This window comes from Canis lupus, chromosome 15, assembly GCF_048164855.1.
Source record: "Canis lupus baileyi chromosome 15, mCanLup2.hap1, whole genome shotgun sequence".
In the NCBI taxonomy this organism is placed as follows: Eukaryota; Metazoa; Chordata; class Mammalia; order Carnivora; family Canidae; genus Canis; species Canis lupus.
Window position 1 is genome coordinate 40,235,960 of NC_132852.1, and position 27,369 is coordinate 40,263,328.

The 27,369-nt window shown below is 35.3% G+C and overlaps 1 protein-coding gene across 14 annotated transcripts in view; it reads left to right on the forward strand.

Moving 5' to 3' along the window:
- PSD3 (pleckstrin and Sec7 domain containing 3) overlaps nt 1–27,369 on the forward strand; it is a 592,272-nt gene that overhangs the window by 378,236 nt on the left and 186,667 nt on the right. For 13 of the 14 annotated variants that reach the window (XR_012007747.1, XM_072776756.1, XM_072776754.1 and 10 more), the window contains one exon: nt 10,040–10,083. The exons of the other annotated variant lie outside the window; for it this stretch is intronic. Coding sequence is in view for 12 of the 13 variants with exons in the window: in XM_072776756.1 (XP_072632857.1) it covers nt 10,040–10,083 (44 nt within the window). In the remaining variant the exon portion in view is untranslated. The remainder of the gene's footprint in view (nt 1–10,039; nt 10,084–27,369) is intronic. 14 annotated transcript variants of the gene reach the window in all.

The following is a 27,369-nucleotide window of genomic DNA, read 5'->3' on the forward strand; positions in this document are numbered from 1 at the left end:
TTGTTGAATATTATATTAGCTGTGCACTTGTCACATATGGCCTTTATTATGTTAAGGGATCTGCTACAGCTCTAACAAGTAGAAGAAAATTCTGCTTAAAAATTTTGGGGGATGCCTGGGTGGCTCAGCAGTTGGGTGACTGCCTTTGGCTCAGGGCATAATCCCGGGGTCCTGGGATCGAGTACCGTGTTGGTCTCTGCATGGACCCTGCTTCTCCCTTTTCCTATGTCTCTGACTCTCTGTGTCTCTCATGAATAAATAAATAAATTCTTTAAAAAAAATTTTTTTTTGCTTAATAAGGAACTTAGTATAGATACTGAATCATTATATTGTATACCTGAAACTAATGTAATGTTATATGTCAATTATACCTCAATTTAAAAAAAGAACTTAGTGGCTACTTAGTATTTAAATTTTTGCTTACATTTGCAATAATGTTTTTTGTACTAGCATATTTAAGAAATTTTCCCAAAGACACAGGTGCTAATCAAATGGAAAGCAATTGTAAGGTGTAGGAAAAGCACTTTAGGAGTATAAATTCTCATAACACCTTATTGACCAACCTGTCCCTCAAAATGAATGAATAAAAATGTGTGTGTGTGTGTGTGTGTGTGTGTGTGTAATTGTTTGGAGTATTACATTAATAGAAATGTTAATTAGCAGTTACAGTTTCTGTGTGTAAAAGCATCTTGCACATTGTAAATAGGAAGTAAAATTGGTTGACTGTTAGCCAACTAATTCTCCAATAGATCAGTCAGGTTTAGCATCACATTTTGTCACCCTCATATAAGAGGCCCCTGAAGGCAGAATGTAATTATCTGCACCTAGCATAGTGTTACTCCAGACAATAGAATGTTCTCAAAAGTGTTTATTATGTGATGAATTATGCATATTAATTATACCTCAGATTGCCTTTCAATAATATAAGCATTTTTTAATTAGTTTTCTAGTGCTTATTTGCGTTTTTGTTGGCATGTCTACTCAGTTGAGTCAGACAGTTAATGGTTCAATATTTCCGCCGTTGCTAGCTGGGTTTGTAAGTGTACCACAACAGAAGGTTAAGTTAATTGTCTAAGACATAGGTTAACCTAAGACATAGGTTTTGATTCTGTTTACATGGTGGCTGGATCCAAAAAAATAAATCTGATAACAGATGTGGAAAAAACAAAACTCAAAATAAGTTACTTTATACTAAGCATGCTTCTGTCACCCTGAGTGAGAACTAGAGATGAATGTTTATGATGTTTGTGAATATATGTCCTTTAATGTAGTGCTCTTTAAACTTGGGTACATGAAAATTGCCTCATGGGTATGGGAAAACAAGTGGATTAAGGGAATCAATTTTGAGAAATTCATCTTTAGTACTTCTCCCTTAAATGAATCTACCCTCTGTGAATGCACTTATGGTCAGAGTTTCAGGCTGTTTATTGTTTTTCACCTCTGCTTGACAATTGCCTTCTGCCACTTAAAAAAAAAAGAGGGGGGGGGGGCAGCCCCGGTGACTCAGCGGTTTAGCGCCACCTTCAGTCCAGGGTGTGATCCTGGACACCCGGGATTGAGTCCCATGTCAGGCTCCCTGCATGGAGCCTGCTTCTCCCTCTGCCTGTGTCTCTGCCTCTCTCTCTTTCTCTCTCTCTCTCTGAATAAATAAATAAAATTTTAAAAAAAAGAATTACCTACACGTGATGAAATAAATGACAGACCGATTTAAAGAAAAGGGGAGGTATAGCTCTTATCTGTAATCTTATTTGGTACATTGCAAACATGTGAAATCCTACAGGAATAGAAGGGGCAAACAAGAAGCCTATTCTAAATATTGATTTTAGAGGAGCCTCTAATGAGGGAGATAATGCAATTTGTCAATATTATTTGAAGGCACAGAGAAGAAAATAGAAATAGATCACCATTACTTTAACATATTTTGAGTTTCTCTAAACAATTTGAAATTCATTTGGTTACTAGTTTTATCATTAGTTTTTAAGTAATGTCTTTTTCAAACATAGTCATTTTTTTATAATAACTTCCAGAGGAGTACATATTTAATTTTATATTTAAAAAGTCTATTTGATCTGATTATCTGCATGAAGCAGCATTGCACTTGGAAAAGATTGCTATGGTGTTGATGGTGCCATAATTCTTCCTGGGTACAAATTTTACTGCGGTCACTGTCTCACTAAAGGAAATTGGAAGCTATCTAATTTATCCTTTGTACTTTGTATAATAACTTAAGGACTACATGGAGAAAAAAATCATGGGAGTTTAGAGATGATTGAACTAAAATACATGAACATCATAGATTGTAAAATGTGCCTCTCGGTGGAAGGGTGGGAGAGAGGGAAGGGAGGAAGAAAGAGAGACAGAGAATCTCAGGGATACACAATGCATGATAATGGAGAAAACATCAGAGAACCAGGTGTGGGCTGTCAGTGGTGGTGCTAAGCCTTGAATAAAATTGCATTTTATCATCTCAGTGAAAAGCAATCAAAATTTTAGAACAAAGACTTAAAAGTAAATTTAGACCAAGATACCTTGATCTCTGTGATTTAAGCAATTTACTTTTGCTTTCTCATTCTTAAAATTTAATGAACTTCAAATCTGAAGAATCATTCTGTCCTATTTAATCTCAGTGGAGATTTGGTTATTATCTACCTCCTGGGTTAAGTTGCAGGAATTTCACTTAAACAATTGATAAACTTCAAAGCAGTGGTATGTTGTTGTTTTTTTTTAATTTAAATTCAGTTAGCCAACATGTAGTACATAATTAGCTTCAGATGTAGTGTTCAATAATTTGTCAGTTGCAATAACGCACAGTGCCTTCCCCAATGTCCATCACCCAATTACCCCATCTCCCCTACCCACCTCCCTTCCAGCAACTCTGTTTCCTATAGTTAAGAGCAGGGCATCTCATGGTTTTTCTCCTTCTCTGATGAATTCCCATTCAGTTTTCCTTCCCTTGTCCTATGATTCTCTGTGGTGTTTCTTATAATCCACATATGAGTGAAACCATATAATAATTGTCTTTCTTTGATTGACTTATTTCACTAGACATAATACCCTTCAGTTCCATCCACATTGATGTAAATTGGAAATATTCATCCTTACTGGTGGCTGAGTAATATTCCATTGTATATATAGACCATATCTTCTTTGTCCAGCAATTCCACTACTGGATATTTACCCCAAAGATATAAATGTTGTGATCCGAGGGGACACCTACACCCCAAAGTTCATAGCAGCAATGTCCACAATATCCAAACTGTGGAAAGAGCCCAGATGTCCATCAAGAGCAGTGGTTTTCAACAAAGAGTTCATATCAGAGTCCGGAGTAGAGCATTTAAAAGCGTTCATGTATTTTCTCAACTGGAAATCTGATTTAGTAGATCTGGGATGGGACTCAGTGATCAATATTTTTAAAGAATCCCTTGACTCATTTTGGTGTACAACCTTACACTTTTGGTTGAAACCAGTATGGTGAAGACTATGTTTTCCCTAGGTACCAATTCTGGAAATATTTCTGAAAATCAACCTATGGGTATGCTCATTCTTTACTCAGATATCTGTCTTCCATTTATACCTTTGTGTATTAGTTTCCTAAGGCTGCTCTAACAAACTTGGTGTCTTAAAACAACAGAAATTTATCTTCTCATAACTTTGGAGGCCAGAAATCTGAAATCAAGGTATCAACATGGCTGTACTCCCTTTGGAGTGTCTAGGAGAGAATCCCTGCCTCTTCCAATGTATGGTGTTTGCTGGCATTCCTTCACTTGTGTCTGTATCCAATTTCTGTATCCATCTTCACTTGTCCTTCTCTTCTTCTGTCTTCCATAAATATCCCATCTTCCATCGTCTATAGATACCACCCAGACCAGATACCCTCCCCATCTCAAGATATTAACTTAATCACATTTGCAGTCCTTTTACTATAATCAGAAATGTTTACAGGTTCCAGGGATTAGAACCTGGACATCATTGGAGGATCCATTATTTATCCCACCACAACTGGTTATCACCTCACTGCATATATATATGGGTTGCTATGGGCCCATTAAGGTTGATTTATCCCCAACCATCAATTCATAGTCACCAAGATATAACAGCCTTTCATGACAATGTTGCCCAGAAACCTTGTTCTCTTGGAGCTAGACCAAATAATTCCTCACAAATTTATTCCTTAAATTAGGGATAAATTATTTTCCTGAGCTATAGACTACATCTCCAGTTTTAGCCATTTATATGGCAAGTATCTTTAGTTGTAAGTGGACTGAGGATATAGAATCAGTGTGGCAAACCAATCATGGTCACCAAAAAGGCATTTCAAGTATATGTCCTAGCAGCAGTGGCTCTTGTTGAAAGCTCATCCTTTAGAATATTACAGTGACTACCATTATTGAATATATTCTAAGAGAGGCACAAGCCTTGTTACCTTTTCACCTGGGCCTTGACAAGCCAGCATTTACAGTGCTGTAAAGGTTGGTCTTGAGAGGAGAGAATGTAGTTAGTTGAATATAGCCAGTTGATTTCTGAGAAATGTGTTTTTTGAGTCAGTTTATGAAATACAGCTATTGGACCTTGAGAGAAGTTAGTTAACACTGGACTTCAATTTTTTTCATCTATAAAAGGAAGAATTTGTTTTATGATCTCTAAGGCTCCTGTCCTGTCATCTGTGAAATTTCATTTTGTTGTTTCTGTCAGGTTTAATCCAATCGATGGGTAGTGAAATGAAATAGAGAGGCCAGGCAAAAGTTGGTCGGAAATACAAATCCAGACCACAATGAGCTACCACCTCACACCAGTGAGAATGGTGAAAATTAACAAGACAGGAAACAACAAATGTTGGAGAGGATGTGGAGAAAGGGGAACCCTCTTGCACTGTTGGTGGGAATGTGAACTGGTGCAGCCACTCTGGAAAACTGTGTGGAGGTTCATCAAAGAGTTACAAATAGAGCTACCCTACGACCCAGCAATTGCACTGCTGGGGATTTACCCCAAAGATACAGATGCAGTGAAATGGCAGGACACCTGCACCCCAATGTTTATAGCTGCAATGTCTACAGTAGCCAAACTGTGGAAGGAGCCTCGGTGTCCATCGAAAGATGAATGGATAAAGAAGATGTGGTTTATGTATACAATGGAATATTACTCAGCCATTAGAAGCGACAAATACCCACCATTTGCTTCAGCGTGGATGGAACTAGAGGGTATTATGCTGAGTGAAGTAAGTCAATTGGAGAAGGACTAACATTATATGGTCTCATTCATTTGGGGAATATAAAAAATAGTGAAAGGGAATAAAGGGGAAAGGAGAGAAAATGAGTGGGAAATATCCAAGAGGGTGACAGAACTCTGGGAAATGAACAAGGGGTAGTGGAAGGGGGAGGTGAGCAGGGGGTTGGGGTGACTGGGTAATGGGCACTGAGGGGGGCACTTGACAGGATGAGCACTGGGTGTTATGCTATATGTTGGCAAATTGAACTCCAATAAAGAAAAAGAAAAGAGGAAAGGAAAGGAGAGGAGAGGGGAGGGGAGGGGAAGGGGAGGGAAGGGAAGGGAAGGGAAGGGAAGGGAAGGGAAGGGAAGGGAAGGGAAGGGAAGGGAAGGGAAGGGAAGGGAAGGGAAGGGAAGGGAAGGGAAGGGAAGAGAAGGAAGGAAGGAAGGAAGGGAGGGAGGGAGGAAAGAAAGAAAGGAAGGGAGGAAAGAAAGAAAGAAAGAAGAAGAAAGAAAGAAAAGAAAGGAAAGAAAGAAAGAAAGGAAGGAAGGAAGGAAGAAGGAAGGAAGGAAGGGAGGAAGAAGGAAGGAAGGAAGGAAGGAAGGAAAGAGGAAGAAGGAAAAGGAGAAGAAGAGAAGAAAGAGAGAAAGAAAGAAAGAAAAAGAAAGAAAAGAAAAAAAGAAGATGGTTTGAAACAGGCTTTTAATATGTGCTCTAGGGTGAGGTTCCACAGCCAGCAGGGGAGGGAGAGAGCAGGGAAGTCGCAGCTGGGAAAGTTGCGCCCAGGGGAGTGCAAGCAGGCTTTTTAAGGGGGGAGGGGTGAGGGGTTGTGTGTCTGTACTGGATGATAGGTATAAGGCATATTACTGGTAAATCAGCATGGAGTGATAACTGCTTATGCCCTTACATGGGATCTGGGTAAAGTACGGTTCAGGTTTCCTGCATAGGTCCAGTCTCCCCCTGATGATGTATTGTTGGGTGGTCTGCTGTGATGGGAAAGTTCTGAGGTGGGGGCAACAAGGTGGAGGGTTGGCCTCCATTTCTTTGGTCCCTCCTGATCCCCCTTGATCCTGCCAGCCCGACAATTTCTTGAGTAGAAATTAGAGAGTTTCGCAGTTCATCCCGACATTATTAGTAAAAGGCTTGTCCCTTTGCCATTAGTAGGCGGATACAAATATGATTTTTAACTTGGAGCTTTCTTGCTTGTATGATATAAATATAATAGTAATGGATGAAACAGTTGATAGAAAAATTCTGGCAGTCCTAGGATCATCTTGGATATATTTCATATTACTATAAGCTACCTTTACTTGGGCTTTATGTATAGCATTTCCATCAAAAACTTAAGTACTGTATACTAATAGAGTTCACTAAGACTGAGAGTACATTTTCGCTTTTAGGCGTTCATGCCATAGTTCCTCTTTTCTGAGTTGTGGTGCTTTGGAGACATCTCAGTGCATCTGACATATGGATCTAAAGTTCACAAGAGGTCACATGGGCTGAAGATAAACCCTTAGGCTCATCCACATTTAAGTGATAAGATGAGGAAGATATGAGTAATGGGGATTATCCAAAGAGGAGAAAATAACTGTATTGTGTCACAGAAAATAAGGAAGAAAATATTAAGAATATTCAATGCTGCTGATAGGCAAAGTGATACAGGAACACTGAAAAGTGGCCTTGAATTTATAATGAAGCTGACACATTTATTGTGATCAGTTTTTAATGAAGGAGCAGGAATGAAAGCAAGTTGCTTGAGTTGAAGAGAAGACAATTAAGTACAGATATGAATTGCAGAAACTTCTCCCAGAAATTTGGCTACAATAGGGACTGAGGAACAAAGGGTGATAACTAAGTTGCAGAAGTAGGGTTCAGAGAAACTTGCACATGTCTGAGAGCTGATAGAAAAGAGCTAATAAAGGAAGAGACGTGTTACCACAGACAGCCTTTTGTAGATGTGGGATGTCCCCTTCCTTACCATCAGAAAGACAGAAAAAATGTATTTTAGGGAAGATGGCAAAAAGAGGCTTATGAATGAAGTGTCTCCTGAAGTTTGAGATGATGAATATTCAATGGCATTAATTTGTGCTCTTGTTTAATTTTCATTATTAGGGCTGAATTAGGGTCAGCTGTGAAGCTCAGGAGGATTACTCTAGGGGCTAGGTCAGCGCTGCGTAGCCAACCTCCTTGACTTCAGGGATGGGTCCAATTATTATACCTCATCTTCCAGCCACATGGATTAGTCTGTGGGGAGGACAGGTGATCTAAACCACATCAATTAGAATCTTTTCAAGTTGGAGTTAGGAGAAAGAACTGTTTTCTCTTATTATAAAAGAAGTAAATGAGTGTTGCTTATTGTAGACAAGTTGCTTGTATAGTAAGGAAACAAGGAATGGAGATGTTTGGGGTAAAAAGAGGAGAATTGTTGAGAAGAGAGGAGCAGAGTTTTGAATGCCTGTGTCCTTGAGGCCAGGTTCATCCATGTCTTTTTTGATTTGGCTAAAGAAACCAAGAGTTCACCCTCATGCTCAAGGTAGCTCTGGGTTAATGTCTGAAACTAAAGAAACCTTAACTAATGTAGGGGATATAATTGTGGAGAAGTCAGAGTAGGATTGCTCAAGAGTTTCAATGTTTCTTTTTGGGTACAGCAAAGAGGCAGGGGGACAAAGAAATTGAGGATATTAATAATAACAAGACTGGTTGATATGGGAGACCGTGGAGTCTAGGCTGCACAAGGATGGAAGGGAGACTGGTGCTAAAGATAAGGGGAATCAGGGAATTCAATTCTTAACTAAGCTAAGTAGATAAAAAAAGGGGAAATTGTGATGAAGGATATGTAGTGTTAGATGCATTTGCAAAATATCTTTTCCTTTTTTTTTTTTTTAAGGAAAATAGTGTCATTATAAAGTACCAGAAAAATTCAAGAAAATCCCTTTGTAATTTTGCAATTGAAAAGGATAAGGAGAACATCCACTTCTTAGATTTGTCATGTTATAATATATACACTGGGAGGGGACTACAATATGGCAAGTTTGCTGAATTTTATAGGATATTTTATAAAAGATTTCTTTTTGCATGATGTACAGCTGAATAGGATTTTCTATTTTGGAACTCAGTACCTCATTAAGGAGAATATTCTCAAGGGCAAAATATTTGAAAAAACTTGTTCTAGGACAGAATTAAATGTATTGAAAATTTTTAGATGCTTAGATATCATTTTCAAGTATCTGCCTTTAAGAATCGATTTTTTTTTAATCTTTACTACAAGAAGCAGGCTCCATGCAGGGAGCCCAACGTGGGACTCAATCCCAGGTCTCCAGGATCAGGCCCGGGGCTGAAGGCGGCACTAAACTGCTGAGCCAATGGGGCTGCCCCAATCTGTCTCTCTCTCTCTCTCTTTTTTTTTTTCTTCAATAAATTTATTTTTTATTGGTGTTCAATTTGCCAACATCTGTCTCTTTTCAATGCAGTTTCTCAGCTCACTCTTGCTTGGGGATTCAAAATACTCACACAAGTAATGAAACACATTCAGAAAGGATTTGCCAGCAGGAGTCTCCAGGCTTGAGTTAGACTTCTACTCTCTCTGCACTTCTAAATAAGTGCAGCCTCTTGAGACATTTAAACAGTGGGTTGCTGTAGTTCTTCAGGAAGTTTAGTTCTTCAAAAAGAATATCCAATCTTTGTCCTTCAATTTACCCCTTATTTTAATTTGATGTTCTATCAGTTTTTACATGTGAGGATGCATTCTACCATGTCCTGATAGTGATGAAATGCCTCCTAATTTTTATTAGCTTGGTAATTATCTAGTATTTAAACTGACTGTTATAGCCACCTACAAAATTCCCACAGAATCTATGAAAATACTGGCTAAAGATACATGGATTAAATCTTAAGTAATATAAAGTCTATAACCTAAATGTCTTTGTGCTGAATCTTTGGCGAGTCATATAGGTCCAAGTCCTTTTTGAAGAAAAACATTCCAACATCATTATAATGTTATGAGGCAGTATTCTTTTCTTTGATACAATTTGTTGCAGTGGTTTTATAGCTTAGAGATACATTTGTGTTTTCTTTTATATATAACTTACTCAAAATTAAGGAAGTAGAGATGTGGAATAGCATTTTCTTGGATGATTTTCATAGTGGAACAATTGATTTCAAGGATCTTATCATATCTGGGAGAATCAGAGGCAATCAGGTTGACTTTGTCATTAGTGTTGCCAAGGCTCTAAGGAAGTTTTCTGTCTTTCCCCTTGACCACCTCATGCACACCAGGGTAACACTCATTAGCTATAAGCACAATTATGAAGTTAGACTGATAAAAACTGCATGAGTCATTGGTATAAAACTCTAAAATTATTCCACGATCATTCTCCATAATCTAGCTTCAGCCCCCCTCACATGTATCTTGCTCATTAAATTGTTATGAAAACAGTTATATTTATTATATCAATGAAAAAGATATTCACACTTCAGTATCCAAACTCATGAAACTATAAGACCGTATTTTGAATTAAAAAATGGAGTACACAGTCTAATTTTCATCATATCCTAATATTTTACTATGGTACAATGCAATACAGTGTTGTGTGTATTTATAAAAGTCATTTTTTACTTGGTGCAAAATCTATTTTACAAAATGCTGCTTTTTTACCCTATGCTCATTTGTTTCATCTGTGTATTCCTGATCTTTCAGAGCCGACAGAGTGACCAACAAGGGGCTGGGGAGTTGCTTGCTGACTCCATTCAAACCTTTTGGCTTTGGTCATTTGCTGAATTAAAAATATTGAATAGAACTGAAAGAATATTCCATCTTATTTTCTCTCTTTACAGGCTTTGTACAACTCTATTAAGAATGAGAAGCTTGAATGGGCAGTGTAAGTACCTGCATGTCAGCATTTTAATAAATGAACCAGTTTTCTTACTGTCTTTCTTTATGCTTTAGAGGTGATCCTAGAGAAGGTGATCCTAGAGAAGGATTAAATATGCATGGCCAGTTCTCATTTTACACCAGTGTCTAATGTAAGAATTTAACTTAAAAAAGTTACTAAAGTTGTCCATAAATTAGATCAAAATATGTCTTTTAAATAGAACTGCATATGATTTTTATTTTTGATTTTCACTGATAGTAAGAATTCAAATATGTTTTTCTACCATGCGACGTAACAACAATCTGCAAATGAACTTAGAATCAGAATTTGGAGGATAAATCTTATTCCTTTCATCTGTACATTGGAAAAAAGTGGTTTAGCATTGACTACATATATCTCACATATAACAGGCCAGAATGAATTTAAGCAAATGCTACTTAAACTGTTTCCAATAACTGTAAGATTGTATGATACTATTTTAAATTAGGGATTTTGAATTTGAGACTAATATTTACAAGTACATGTGATATGTCTATATTTGTATACATCATCAGATTCAAAGACAATATATCATTTCAAGGAAAACTTGTTAAGATAATAAAAAGAATTCATGGCCTATGCTCCAAAGTGATCACTTTTGGACTTATAAGTCATGAATAAAAGTGAGTTTCCTAGAAAAATTTCATAAATAATATACTTAGAATCTTGCTGAGATACTAAAGGCATATCCTGGAGATCCCTCAGTGGCTCGGTGGTTTAGTGCCTGCCTTTGGCCCGGGGCATGATCCTGGAGTCCAGGGATTGACTCCCACATCTGGCTCCCTGCATGGAGCCTGCTTCTCCCTCTGCTTGTGTCTCTGTCTCTGTCTGTCTCTCTCTCTCTCTGTCTCTCATGAATAAATAAATAAAATCTTTTTTTAAAAAAAAAGGCATATCCTGACCTCTGTAGAGAAAATTAATCTCCTCTAGAGAAAATTAATAAAAATGAAGTATAAATATATTCATACTATGGGAGAGAATATTTTGAAGATTCCTTTATAAAAGTTATTTTAAAAACCAGATAAATGTACCTCTGAGGATCTGTTCTGTAAATCTAAATTCTTGATGTAGTGAATTTGTTACAGTAGTTTTTTTTTAAGATCTTTATTTATTCATGAGAGACACAGAAAGAGGCAGAGTTATGCCCCCTCTTCCTATGTCTCTCCCTCCCTCCCTTTCTCTCTCTCTCTATGTCTCTCATGAATCAATAAATAAAATATTAAAAAAAATAAACTTAGCCTTAATCATCTGTCTGAACTTTGTCATATATTCTCCATTTCTGTTAACAGTACCAGTATTTCCCTACTTAGGGAATTTGGCGTCTGGTTAGATTTTGGCCTCTACATTATCTTTGACTCCTCCCATGCCACTTTTTTCACTGCTGCAGATTCGACTCCAAACAGCACCCTTCCTCTCCATTCCTACTGCTACAGTCTGATTTCAGGCAATCAGACTTTTTGTATCCTAGCAGGTGCATCCGTCTCCAGCCTCATTCTACTACTTTAACCTATTTGAATTCAGAATTCAAACTTGCTCCCCTGCTCTAAAACTTCACTTAGGGGATCCCTGGGTGGCGCAGCGGTTTAGCGCCTGCCTTTGGCCCAGGGCGCGATCCTGGAGACCCGGGATCGAATCCCACGTCGGGCTCCCGGTGCATGGAGCCTGCTTCTCCCTCTGCCTGTGTCTCTGCCTCTCTCTCTCTCACTGTGTGCCTATCATAAATAAAAATAAATAAATAAAATAAATAAAAAAATAAAAAAATAAAACTTCACTTAGGCTCTTTACATTCTGTCGGTAATCTATTTTTTCTCCAATATTTGTCTTTACATAGCCTACATTTCAACTAAGTTAACTACTATGCACACATCCCTGTACTTGTCTCATGGCTACCTGCCTTTATGCTGGTATTCATGAAGCAACCTCTGCCTAGAATCCACATCTGTACCAATCTTTTGTGTTCAAAGCCTGCCATTCTTTGTAGCTGAGCTCCTAACTGGAAATAATCTCAGCCCTTAGACATCTATTTTACTTTATTTAATGATACTGTCAGCTTCTACTCCTCATTATAGTTATTTGTAGGAATGTTCCATTACTGTAAGCTCTTTAAGGAAATGATACATGTCTGCATTTGTCCCTTTATATCTTCCTTTACTGAGTATAGTGCTTATAGGCAATGAAGTCTACATAAAAAGCTATGGAAAGAACAATAACAATAGTGCAAGGAATTGCGTTTCCTAAAAGATCAGCCTACCATTGTATAGTTTAGACAATGGTTAGTGAGAAAGAAGATGCTTCTACAAAATTTGTAGAATAATGTATACTTGCTTGGGAGGCTACTTGATACGGACTGTAGAAGCTTAGAAAAAATCAAATTATGCAACTGTGGAATGTTATAAAATGGAGAGACTTGAGAGTTTTTAGTCCTTTGGCTTTCTAGCTGGATTTCATAGAGCACTAGAACTTCCTAGAACCTAGGAATACATCTAGGTACCACCCTAGGTGATCTGAGTAAGGAGAAAGAAGGGCAATAACAGGGGCTCAGTTCTACATTCTAGAAGCATCATGCCTATTTCAGATGATCAAAGCAGCCTCACTTTTATCTTTTTTGAAATGTGTATTTCAAAATCCACAGTTCCCAGTTCTCACTGGTTCTCACTGTATCTCACTGAAATCCCAGTGTTCTCATTTCTTATATGAAGAAAATGAAGTCAAGAACCATTCATTAAGGGATGCCTGGGTAGCTCAGTGGTTAGGCATGTGCCTTCAGCTCAGGGCATGATCCTGGGATCCTGGGATCGAGTCCCACATTGGGCTCCCTTTGAGGAGCCTGCTTTTCCCTCTGCTGTATCTCTGCCTCTCTATCTTTGTGTCTCATGAATAAATAAATGAAATCTTAAAAAAGAAAGAAGCATTCATTAAGAAATCCAAAGTTACAGTCTAGTGACAAAGCTAGAATTTGTTAAAATGTTGTTTCAAATGTTGCTCTGTAGGAAATGGCCATATGAAAAGGGTAGTTTTATTTCCATTCAATCGTGTTTTTCTTGTAACTTAGACTGATTTAGATGAGCCACCTTTAGCTTGTGAATGCAATTTATTGTCCTAAATTTGTTTTCCTTATCATTTTCTCTTTTATTATAATACTCCCTATTTTTTATTATTTGTAAACATTAGAGTCCTCCAGGAAGAAAAATTGTAATTCCCTATACTTACCTTTTAGATTTGAACTTATATTCTAGGGATCCCGGGATGGCTCAGTGGTTTAGCGCCTGCCTTTGGCCCAGGGTGTGATCCTGGAGTCCTGGGATCGAGTCCCACATCAGGATCCCTGTGTAGAGCCAGCTTCTCCCTCTGTCTGTGTCCCTCTGTGTGTCTCTCATGAATAAATAAATTTTTTTTTTAAAAAAAAGAATGTTTTGAACTTGTATTCTAAAGAAAAGGGTACTTCTCTGTCTTATTTTTTAAATACTTTTTACCTTGAAGTTAAAATTATTTTATTTCCATCACAAAAAGATAAATCACAGTAATTCATTTTTGCAGTGAATTATTCTGCTAATAACTTTAATATCCTAAAGCCCTAGTGAATTTAGATATATGAAGTTATTAATTAAGATGGTGTTTTTTTTTTTTTTTTTTAAGATTTTATTTATCTCCAGGGATCTCCCTAAGGTGGTGTTTCTTAATAGTATATGTAGACAAAGGAAAACTTTCTTACTTAAACAAAGTATTTTGGATCAAGACATTTATATCACACTTTGATCTAAGACATCCAAAAGTAATTTCGTTTTTTATTTCAGTTTTTATTTTTTAATTATTTTTGAGTAATTTAAAAAGTATTTTCTCTTTTAATTTTGATTCCGGTGTAATTAACATATAGTCTTATATTAGTTTCAGGTGCATAATACAGTGATTCAGCAGTTCCATATTTTACTCAGTGCTCATCAAGATAAGTGTTTTCTTAATCCCCTCCACCTATTTTATCCATCCCCCCACCCACCTGCCCTCTAGTAAGCATTTTCTTGTTCTGTATAGTTAAGGGTCTGTTTTGGTTTGTCTTTTTTTTTTTTTCCTTTGTTCATTTGTTTCATTTCTTAAATTCCACCCAAGTGAAATAGTATGGTATTTGTCTTTCTCTGACTGGCTTATTTCACTTAGCATTGTATGCTCAGGTCCATCCATATTGTTACAAATGGCAAGTTTTCATTCTTTTTTAGGGCTGAATAATATCAGTGTGTGTGTGTATACAATTCTATAGACATATATATAGAATTGTATACACACACACACACACACACACACACACATCCCATCTTTATCCATTCATCTTTCAGTGGATACTTGGACGGCTTCAGTAATTTGGCTGTTGTAAATAATGTTGCAATAAACATGGGGGGGGTGCATGTATCCCTTTGAATTAGTGTTCTTGTATTTTTTGTGGTAAATAAGTAGTATGATTACTGGATTATAGAGTAGTTCTATTTTTAATTTTTTGAGAAACCTCATACTGTTTTCCACAGTTACTACTACAGTTTGCATTCCCACCAGCAGGGCACAAGGGTTCTTTTACTACATATCCTCACTAACACTTGCTTCTTGTATTTTTTAGCCAGTCTGACAGGTGTGAGGTAATGTCTCATTATGATTTTGATTTGCATTTCACTGATGATGAGTGATGTTGAGCATCTTTTCATGTGTCTATTGACCATCTGAATGTCTTTTTTGGAAAAATGTCTGTTTATGTCTCCAGCTCATTTTTTTTAAAGATTTATTTATTTATTTATTCATGATAGAGAAAGAGAGAGAGAGAGGCAAAGGGAGAAGCAGGCTCCACGCCGAGAGCTCGACGCATCCAGCCCATTTTTTAATTGGATTTTTGTTTTTTGAGTGTTGAGTTCTATAAAGTCTTAATATATTTTAGATACTAACCATTATTAGAAATGTCATTTGCAAACATCTTGCCCATTCAGTAGGTTGTTGTTTAGTTTTCTTGGCTATTTCTTTTCCTTTGATGTCGCCCCAATAGTTTATTTTTGCTTTTGTTTCTCTTGCCTCAGAAGACATATCTAGATAGATGTTGCTACTGCCAGTGTCAGAGAAATGACTGTTTGTGTTCTTTCCTAGTACTTTAATGGCGTCAGATCTCACAGTTAGGTTCCTAATCCATTTTGAGTTTATTTTTGTGTATGGTGTGAAAAAGTCATCCAGTTTTCTTCCTTTACATGTTGCTGTCCGTTTTCTCAACAGCATTTGTTGAAAAGGCTGTCTTTTTCCCAACACACATTCTTTTCTGCTTTATTGAATATTAATTGATCATATAATTATAAGTTTATTTCTGGGATTTTCTATTCCACTGATCTCGGTATCTTTTTGTGTCAGTACCATACTGTTTAGATCACTACAGCTTTGTAATATAACTTGAAGTCCAGAATAGTGATAACTCCAGCTTTCTTGTTCTTTTTCAAGGTTGCTCTGGCTATCTGGAGTCTTCATGATTCCATACAAATTTTAGGATTGTTTTTTGTATTTCTGTGAAAAATGCTGTTGGTATTTTGATGGGATTGCATTAAATGTGTAGTTTGCTTTGGGTAGTATGGACATTCTAACAATATCTGTTCTTCTGATCCGTAAGCCTGGAATGTCTTTCCATTTCTTCAGACCATCTTGAATTTCTTTCATCAGTGTTTTATAGTTTTCAGAATACAAGTCTTTCACCTCTTTGGTTAAGTTTATTCCTACTTATCTCATTATTTTTTGTGCCTTGGAAAAGGGAGTATTTTCTTAATTTCACTTTCTACTACTTCATTATTGGTGCACAGAAATGCAACAGAGTTCTGTACATTGATTTTGTATCCTATGTATTTACCGAATTCATTTATGAATTCTAGAGGTTTTTTGGTGTAGTCTTTTGGGTTTTCTATCTAAAATATGGTATCATCTGCAAATAGCAAAAGTTTTACTTCTTCCTTCCCAAATTGAATGCCTTTTATTTCTTTTTGTTTTCTGATTATTGTGGATAGGACTTTCAGTTCTATGTTAAATAAAAGCAGAGAGAGTGGATATCCTTTTCTTGTTCTTGACATTAAGAGAAAAGCTCTTAGATTTTCCCCATTTAGGATGATGTTGACTGTGGGTTTTCATATGAGGCCTTTATTATGTGGAAGTATATTCCCTCTAGCCCTACTTTGTTGAGGGCTTTTATCATGAATTGATCTTGCACTTTATCAAATGCTTTTTCTGCAGATATTTTAAGATTCTTATCCTTTCTCTTACTGATGTGATGTAGTCCATTGATTTGCCAGTATTTAACCACCTTTCATCCCTGCATTAAATCCCACTTGACAGTGGTGAATGATTTTTTTAATGTACTGTTGGATGCAGTTTGCCAGTATTTTATTGATGATTTTTGCATGTGTGTTCATCAGAGATATTGGACTACAGTTCTCTTTTTTTACTGTGTCTTTATCTGGTTTTGGTAACAGAGTAATGCTACCCTCATAGAATGAATATAGAAGTTTTCTTTCTTCTTATAGTTTTTGGGAAGGATAGGTATTCACTCTTTAATATTTGAATTCATCAGTGAAGCCATATGATCTTGGACTTTTGATTATTGGGAGTTATTGATTACTGATTGAGTTACATTGCTGGTAATAGATCTTTTCAAATTTTCTATTTCTTCCTGCTTTAGTTCTGGCAGGTAATATGTGTCTAGGAATTTATCCATTTCTTCTATGTTGTTTGGTATGTTATCATATAGGTTTTCATAATACTCTCTTACAGTTGTTTGTATTTCTGTGATGTTGGTTGTTATTTCTCTTCTTACACTTCTGGTTTTGTTTATTTGAGTTCTTTCATTCATTCTCTCTCTCTCTCTCTCTCTCTCGATATTTTGGCTAGAATTTTATCAATTCTTTGATCTTTTCAGAAAACCAACTCCTTGTTTCATTGATCTGTTCTATTGTTTTTTTAGTTTCTGTATCATTTATTTCTGCTGTAATCTTTGTTATATCCTTCCTTCAGCTTGTTTTCGACTTAGTTTGCTGTTCTTTCTCTAGCTCCTTTAGGTAAAAAGTTAGGTTGTTTATTTGAGATTATTCCAGCTTTAGGAGATAGGGCGGTATTACTATATAAACTTACCTCTTATTTTTTTAATAAATTTATTTTTTATTGGTGTTCAACTTGCCAACATATAGAATAACACCCAGTGCTCATCCCATCAAGTGCCCCCCTCAGTGCCCGTCACCCAGTCACCCCCACCCCCCACCCACCTCCCCTTCCACCACCCCTAATTCGTTTCCCAGAGTTAGGAATCTCTCATGTTCTGTCTCCCTTTCTGATATTTCCCACTCATTTTTTCTCCTTCACCTTTATTCCCTTTCACTATTTTTTATATTCCCCAAATGAATGAGACCATATAATATTTGTCCTTCTCCGATTGTCTTATTTCACTCAGCATAATACCCTCCAGTTCTATCCACGTCGAAGCAAATGGTGGATATTTGTCGTTTCTAATGGCTGTAATATTCCATTGTATACATAAACCACATCTTTATCCATTCATCTTTCGATGGACACCGAGGCTCCTTCCACAGTTTGGCTATTGTGGACGTGGCTGCTATAAACATCGGGGTGCAGGTGTCTCAGCTAAACTTACCTCTTAGGATTGCTTTTGTTGCATCCCAAAGATTTTGTATCATTATGTTATCTCTTTTTTTCTCCATTTAATTTTTTATTTAAAAAAAAATTCTTGGTTGACCCATTCATTGTTTAATAGCATGATATTTAACTTCCATGTATTTGTACTCTTTCCAGATTTTTTTCTTGTAGTTGATTTTTAGTTTCATACCATTGTGGTCACAAGAGATGCATGGTATAACTTCAATATTTTTTAATTTCTTGAGACTTGTTTTTTTGGCCTAATATGTGGTCTATCTGAAGAATGTTCCATGTACACTTGAAAAGAATATATTCATAGTCTGTGAAATGTAACTTATTAAGAATCTGAATCATAGCCCACAATGTTTAATCTGTAAGTACCTGTTTTTCTCAGCCATTTCAAGTATTCTGAACTCAAGTGTATAGGAAACTGGAGGAATTTGTTATCCAATTCTTAGCTTTAAAGGGCAAGTTAAAAACAAAACATCTGCTTTCTATGTAAGCAGCATATCTCTCAATGCTGATATAGATGGATACTTAGAATACTTAAGGAATTATTATCCTAACAGTTTTAATATCCATAAAGATGATGATGAAAATGATGTAATTTACAAATATTGTTATCTTTGCTTTACATTATCGTTAACTTCAGAATATGCTGAACAGATAGTTGGTGACCAGATAGAACATGATTATAATGTTAGTATCCTACTTGTCCCACAGCAATTTTAGAATCACTGAGGTGCAAAGAATTATGGAAGCGGGGCTATAAGGAATTCATTTTTCCTAACATGCTGATGATTTAGAATTTTATACCATCTATATTAATTGCTAACCTTTTGATTTTTGTTAATGACATAAGAGGAAAATACTATAATGCATATAGTTTCTAAATGAAGCATACTATGTATGCAGTAGCTAATATAGTGCCTAGACATTTTAGACAATAGTTGTCTGGATTTAATTAAGCATTTTGTATGTGTACATTTTAGCATACATACATTTTCAGGGGTGAGGAAAATTTAGCCAGGTCAATAATACTAAAAGAAGTTATTTTAAGTTGCCCATTAAAAATTTCTCAGTAGATCTTTTGGAAACCTCTTATCATTTATAGTTAACTTTTTCTTAGTTGGAAAAGCATGCTACAGTACTTGTACATATGGTCGGCTCCTTTGTTTCAGAAAGCCAAGTTACCAGCCTGCATCATCCTCATCACATTTGGCAGCATTCTTTTTGATGGTAAAAAAAATAAAGACGGAGTTTGACATTTTTAATACAAAGTCCGTCTCTTTTTTATAGTTCAGATGCCTGTGTGAGAATAAGATAATTTTAGAAAATAAAATATATTTCTAAGTTTCATCAATTTTAAATTTACATATCTTTTTTACTTTATACTGTTGGTAAATGACAAAGACATTCATTTTAAACTCACTCTGCCTTGTGCCATAATATAATCTGGTATCACAGAAATATCTTGACACATCAGCAGATTTTTAAAATAAGTTTATTCTTTATTTTCCAACAATCACCTGATCATAATATTTGGATCACATTCAACTTAGTGTTCTGTTTCTGCACTCAACTACTATGTTTATTTTTTAAGAACAGATTTACTGAGGTACAATTTTCATGCCATAAAATTCACTCATTTAATTGTGCAATTTCATGATTTTTTGTATATTTATAGAGTTGTATAACAATCACTAGAATTCATCACCCATTGTTACCACTCATAAAGATCCCTTGTGCATATCATTCAGCATATTTGATATGAACTCTTCCCTCTTGTCCAGTCCTTCACTGTTTTGTGCCCAGCTCTATTGAGGTTTATAATACAATACTCTATTTTATTTATTTAAAAAAGTATATTACCCATTATTATATGTATTTATTTCCTCTGTTGGACTATAAGTCCCTCAGATGGTCTTAATCTTTTTGATATACACATTGCCTAGCACACTGCCTGACAACTAAAGGCTCATTTTAATTATTACTGAGCCAGCACCCACTCCATCTTGGAGAGACAAGCAGGGGCTTGACCTCTTGCTGTCTGCCATGCTCCACAGGCATCCCTGTGGATGATGCAGTGACTTTCAAAAAATATTTTTTGAGGTTTTATCCATTTATTATTTATTTTAGCAAGAAAATGAGCAAGAGAAGGAGCAGAAAGGGAAAGAATCCCAAACAGACCCCATACCAAGCACAGAACCCAATGTGGGGCCTAATCTCAAAACCCTGAAATCATAACCTGAGCTGAAACCAAGAGTCAAGACACCCAACCAGCTAAGCCACCCAGATGCCCCAAACCTAGAGATAGAAATAGACACCAGATCCAAGAGGCCCAATGAACCTATAGGAATCAGTTCTGCCTGTAGCAACCTACAGATTCAGTGTAGTTCCCAGAACATTCCTAAATGACTTTTTTGTTGTTTTGCAAAAAAATAGAAACCTATTCTAAAATTCATAGGGAATCTGAAAGAACCCCAGATAGCCAAAATAATCATGTAAAAGAACAAAGTTGGAGGCCTCACACTTCATGATTTCAAAACTTAACTATAAATCCATGGTAATCAAAAACAGTGCAGTATTGACAGAAAGAAAGATATAAAGACCAATAGAATAGAATGGAGAGCCAGAAATAAACCCTTCCATATTATGATTTAATGATTTTCAACAACTTGCTATGATCATTCAAATGAAGAGAGGACACTCTTCAACAATTGGCATTTGGAAACCTGGACTTAGACATGAGAAAAAAAAAAAGAATTTGAACCTTTATCTCACACCATATATAGTAATTATCTTAAAATGGATCAAAGACCTTAAATATTAGAGCTAAAATATAAAACTCTTAGAAGAAACAGAAGGGGAAAAACTTCATGACACTGGATTTGGCAATGATTTTTTGGGTATAACACCTAAAATACAGGAAACAAAAGAAATGTTAGATAGCTGAGTTTCATCAAAATTAAAAAATTTTGTGCATCAAAACATTATCAACAGAGTGAAAAAGTAACCCATAAAATGAAACAAAATATCTGTAATTCAAATGTTTGATGATGGATTAAGATCCAGAATATATAAAGGATGACACTTCAACAATTAAAAAACCAAAACATTAAAAAATGGACAAAGTACTTGGATAGATTATTTTCCAAAGAAGATACACAAATGGCTCATAAGCATATGAAAAGATGCTCAACATCACTGATCATTAAGGAAATACAAATCAAAATCACAATGAGATACTACTGTATACCTGTTAGGATAGCTACTATCAAATCAAAAGAAAAGTGTTAGCAAACATGTAAAGGAACTCTGTGGACCATCTGAGAGAATGTAAAATGGCATGGCCACCTATGGCAAGCAATTCCTCAAAAAGTTTTTTTTTTAATGATTTTATTTATTTATGATAGACATAGAGAGAGAGAGAGAGAGGCAGAGACACAGGCAGTGGGAGAGGCAGGCTCCATGCCAGGAGCCCAACGTGGGACTCGATACCGGGACTCCAGGATCGTGCCCTGGGCTAAAGGCAGGTGCTAAACCACTGAGCCACCCAGGGATCCCCCCTCAAAAAGTTAAAAAGAAAAGAATTACCCCCCACCCTCAAAAAATTACCATATGTTCCAGCAATTGTACTTCTGCATATATCCCCAAAGTAATTTTTTTAATTCTTTATTAACTTCAATTTAGTTAACATATACTATGTTATTTCTTTCAGGGATAGAATTTAGTGATTCATTATTTGCATATAACACCCAGGGTTCATTACATCAAGTGCCTTCCTTAATGCTGACCACCTGTGAATTACCTCTTCCTCTCACCCACCTGCTCTCCAGCACCCTTAAGTTTGTTTCCTAGAATTAAGCGTCTCTTATGGTTTGCCTCTCTCTCTATTGTCATCTCAATTTATTTTTCCTTTCCTTCCCTTATGTTCATCTGTTTTGTTTCTTAAATCCTACATGTGAGTGAAATCATGGCATTCATCTTTCTCTGACTGACTTATTTTGCTTAATGTAATACACTCTAGTTCCATCCGCATTGTTGCAAATCACAAGATTTCATTCTTTTTTTTTTATTTATTTTTTTTATTTTTTTTTTTATTGGTGTTCAATTTACTAACATACAGAATAACACCCAGTGCCCGTCACCCATTACAAGATTTCATTCTTTTTGATGATTAATATTCTGTTGTATATTTGTAGTATTTCTTCATTCATCTGTCAATGGACATCTCGGCTCTTTCCATACGTGGCTGTTGTGGGCACTGCTGCTATATAAACAATGGGGTGCATGTGTCCCTTCATATCACTATGTTGTATTCTTTGAACAAATACCTAGAAGTGCAATTGCTGGGTCATAGGATAGCTCTGTTTTCCCAAAGTAACTGAAAGCAATGACTTGAGATATTTTTACACTCATGTTCATAGCAACATTATTCACAGTAGCCAAAGTGTAGAAGCAACCTAAGTGTCCCTTGATGGCTAAATGCTTAAACAAAACGGATAAACACACACATTTATATACATATACATACACAATAGAATATTAGCCTTAAAAAGAAAATTCTGAAACATGTACAACATGGATGAACCTTTAGGACAGTATACTAAGTGAAAGAAGGTAGTCACAAAAAGACAATTACTGTATGTTTTCACTTATATGAGGTATACCTATAGTAGTGAAATTCATAGAGATAGTAAATGGAATGATGGTTACTAGTGGCTGGGGGAGGAGGGAATGAGAAGTTGTTATTTAATGGTTACAGAATTTTAGTTGGGATGATGAATAATTCTGGTGATGGATGGTTGTTTTGGTTTAAAACAATGTGAATGTACTTAATGTCACAGAACAGTACCATTTTGAAAATGGTAAATTTTATATTAAGTATATTTTACTACAATTTAGAAAAAAAGGAAATGCACGTATAAATGTGAATACTGGAAGTGTTTCACTTTTTCTGCCTAGTGAACTTATCTTTATTATCCAATTCCAATATCACATTCTTAGTGATGATTTCATATTGAATGTAGTTGAGTAATATTCAGTTTTGCTCTGGAAAATGGTTTTGTTTTCAACTGTTACTTCTCACCACTACCCCCAACACACTCATGCACATACACCCACAAGCCCCTCCAATTTATATTTGATTTCAGTATTTGAATTCCATATAACCAAGGCCCTTCAAGATAAGTTTAAGTTTGGTTCTAGCTTAACTATTTAGTTTAAACTGAAACTCCACTATGATGAGACTTACCAAAATGAGGTATTTCAAAATCTGCTCAGTGTTCAGGTCAATGTAATGATACTCAGCTTTTCTAAATTATAGGAAGCAGTTGTTTTCCATTCTTTGTGGAATTCCACTGAGATACAATACTCCAGCGAATTCATATGATTTCTTATCTAAGTTTGTGGTTTCACAATAAATCACCTGTCATGAGTAAGACAGAATGTCGGAAAGTCGTGATTTACAGGTGACCTTCAAAAAGAACATGCAAGTATAAAGATTATCTGCTATCAGCATTAGAGCTTTCATCATCTTAAAATGAACTGTACCACTAAGTAGTGAATTTAGACCACTCCATGAGTTATATACTTGATTACTGAGAGAATACATTCATGTTAAAAAGTAGGGGAATTTTGTAGGTTGTAAGGTTTTGAGATGTCTGGAATCTCAAGTAGAAAATATTACACTATTAGTCTTTATAAAAATATTCAGGCATGAATCATTCTTTTCATAATCAAGACCAAGAGCCCTGTTGTGTGTCTCCATCATTTTACTTTAACAAAGTATCATCATCCTGAAAATTTCTTAATGGTTCAGTGTACGCAGAAAAGTCCTAGTTAGGTGGGCTGTTTGCCATAGAAATGAGCTAACTTTATTTATAGAATTATTCTTATCAAAATATTATGTCTTCTCCTATATACAGTGGAAATAATCTCCCTTATGGGGAAGCACTGGCATTTATGATAAACTATAAAAGCAATAAAACCTCACAATAATGCAGTCAGGAATTAAGGAATAAAGTGATTGGTTCCCATTCTATGCAAATTCCATGTCTCAAATGAAGGCTGGTACAGGTTCCTCTGGGGATTACAGAGACATCGGAAGAAAGGCAGGAATAATAGAGAAACGGAGTGTACTGCAGGGGTGGAGGGGTAGCTGTTAGAGAAAGGGAAGGTCCTCACATTATTATCTGCTATTACATTCATCCTAGAAATCCCAGCCAACACAGGCCTATACCTACATATATTTAAGCCCAAAAAGCAACTACCACCAGATGGAACCAATCTGCATCTCAGACTAGGGTAGATTTTTACTCTCAGAGTTTGACAAGATCATTTCATTAATTTTCAAAATATCAAGAATACTTGTTTTGCAGGGTTGAATATTTTCAGCCCTCACTTATTTTCGGGGTTTTACTGAACATTTCTTTAATTATTGTTGTCCAACTATTTTTAATATTCAAGTATTCTAGAATATACAAGCTACTCTAACAGCAGACCTACCTAAAAGAAATCTAATGTATGCCACATATGTAATTTTTAAAATTTTAGTACCATATCATAAAAGTAATATATCAATGAAATTAATTTCACAATGTATTTTTTAATTTAATCCAGAGTATACAGAATATTATCATTTTAATATGTAAACAGAATAAAAAACTATGGAAACATTTTTTCCCATTTTTTCATACTGAATCTTTTGAAATCTGGTGTATATTTTTTTACTTATTGCACATCTCAATTTGGATTGTCCACATTTCAAGTTCTCAGTAGGTATATCTGGCCAGTGCTACCATATTAAACATTGTCCCTCTGTAAGCTTCTTTTCATTGATGTTTATTTAGAGAAAAATCAGACTGGGTGTGGAGTTTTTCCCTCTCCCTCTTTCCTCCCCCCACTGGTGTGTGTATGCTCTCTTATGTCTCTTTCTAAAATAAAATCTTTAAAAACACAGTTATTTGGTGATATGGAAGTAATATTTTAAGTTCTTTTTATCTTATGTGAGTGATTATTGCTTATATATAGGCATTATTATTATGTTTTAGCCACTTCTTCAGAAAATTATTTGAGATTGACATGTAATAAACGATCATTTTTTTTCTCTTGCAAGTAATGGGAAGTAGGTCTCCATTTTGCTTTTGTTTTTTAAGATTTTATTTATTTATTTGAGAGAGCAAAGGAGAGCACGAGCAGAGGGAGGGACAAAGGAAAAAGCAGACTGCCCACTGAGTAAGGAGCCCAATGCAGGGCTTGATCTCAGGACCTCGGGTTCATGACTGGAGCCAAAGGCAGGTGTTTAATTGACTAAGCCACCCAGGGCCCCTCCATTTTGCATTTTTTGACCAAACATTGATTTCCAGAAATGAATTAAGTACATTAATTGGGACATGACTTTGATGCTAACTCTTTAGTACAGTGCTTTTCAAATTGTGTTTGTGTTGACTGAAGTTGAAGAGTTTTTCATAGTCCTTCAGGACTTTTAAACGAATTTGATTCTGCATTCATTTTAAAATGTGTTTTAAACTTTTCAGCTTAAAATACAAAATGCCTGACATGTACTAAAAATGTACGCATTTATACATCATCATATTAATTTTTACAGATCTCAGAATACTGTCCTACTGCTATCTCACTTTTCTATTAATGAGTGATCTGTTTATGAAGTAGGCAACTTAAAATAAAAATTTTATCATTTATACCATTTTTTTTGCATGAATCAGAATTTTTACAAACCTGTATAACCATCCAAAGTACAAAATTAAACAGAATATTGAGGCTAACTACACTGATACATAGTCCAAGTTTTATAAATTCTGTGTTTGTAAAAAACTGTTCCCCAAAACAAAACAAAAAAAAATTAAGTTCCACCTTTCCAATTGATGATTTATAATAAAATACATTAAAATTTATAAAGCAGAATTATGTTTCATGAACTTCATACTCAGATTTTGTTTAGTTTACTCCCTCCAAAAGATTAATCTGCTTAGAAAACAAGCTTGGAAACCATGTATATAGTAGTGTCTCTTATAGCTCTTCATTTCTAAAATAATTAACATAATTCCCAGGATAATCATTGTTTTTTTTATTCATAACTAACCCCCCCAAAAAATTAGTTATGCCCAAATGCTAAGGACAAATTTATGAATAAATTTTGAAGTCAAGCAGCTAACAGTTCATTAACTTTTATTTAATGTGTCCTATTTTTCTCTTTTAAAAATGAGAAAATAGTACTTTTGGGTCATCTTAAAATACCCCTGCATAGCAAGTGGAAAACTGCAAAATAATAATTTACTATTATTTTTGTCTTGGACATAACCACTTAAAGCAGTCAAAATTGTTTTAGAAATAACTATGTGTGTCATGTGCTCTCTTATAGAAATGTAGCTTATTCACATTACAAAATATCTAATATAATCAGAACTTTCAAAATTTGTATTTCTGATGACTATCAAATTTAATAATATAGAATAATGTGAAAAAAATAAGTAATTTTTGTAAGCATGCTGTAAATAGGTGAAATTGGAAAGGAGTTATAATTTCTTCAGATAAATGTATTTTGGCTTGCTCACATATCATCAGTTGCACAAACAAAAAATTATATAGGACGTGACACAGAATGAAGTGATATTCAACAAGCAATATTTGAATGTGAACCTGCAGTTGTTTTTCTTTAATACAATGAATTACTTTTTGTTTTTCAAATGAATCCAAACTTATATCTTACCAGTATTAAATCTTAATAATGACAGTAGAATAATCTTTTTGAATATTAGGGATTTTCCTTCTGGATTGATTCCAAACTATGAAAGATCTATAAAACTGTATTTTTATATTATTATCATGATGGTATTTACCAACATAGATAATTTTTCATTATGAAAATAAAGCATAGAAACTAGAAGTACCCTAAATATCCTTCAAAAGATAAATAAAAACAAATCTTGAGAAAATGAAAATGGAAATACAATGTACCAAAACTTATGGGATGCATGAAAAACAATTCTAAGAGGGAAGTTTATAGCAATAAATACCTACATTAAGTAAAAAGTAGGATCTCAAAAAAACAACTTAATTTTATACTTCAAGGTATTAGAAAGAAAAGGATATACAAAACTGCAAATTAGAAGAAAAGAGGAAATAATGAAGGTCAGAGTAGAAATAAATAGTCTAAAAAGGACAATAGAAAAGATCAATAAAGCGAAGAGCTCAATTTTCAAAAAGATAAAATAAAGAGGACTCAAATAAAATTAGAAATGAAACAGACAGTTGGGGATCCCTGGGTGGCTCAGCAGTTTGGTGCCTGCATTCAGCCCAGGGTGTGATCCTGGAGTCCCGGGATCAAGTCCCACATTGGGCTCCTTGCATGAGCCTGCTTCTCCCCCTGCCTGTGTCTCTGCCTTTCTGTGTCTCTTATGAATAAATAAATAAAATCTTAGAAGAAATGAAACACATTACAACTGATACAACAGAAATACAATCAATGAAAAGATCATACTCCATGATCAGATGGAAGTCATTCCAGAGATGCAAGGATGGATTTAACATCTGCAAATCAATAAATGTGATGTACCACATGTTCAAAATGAAGTATAA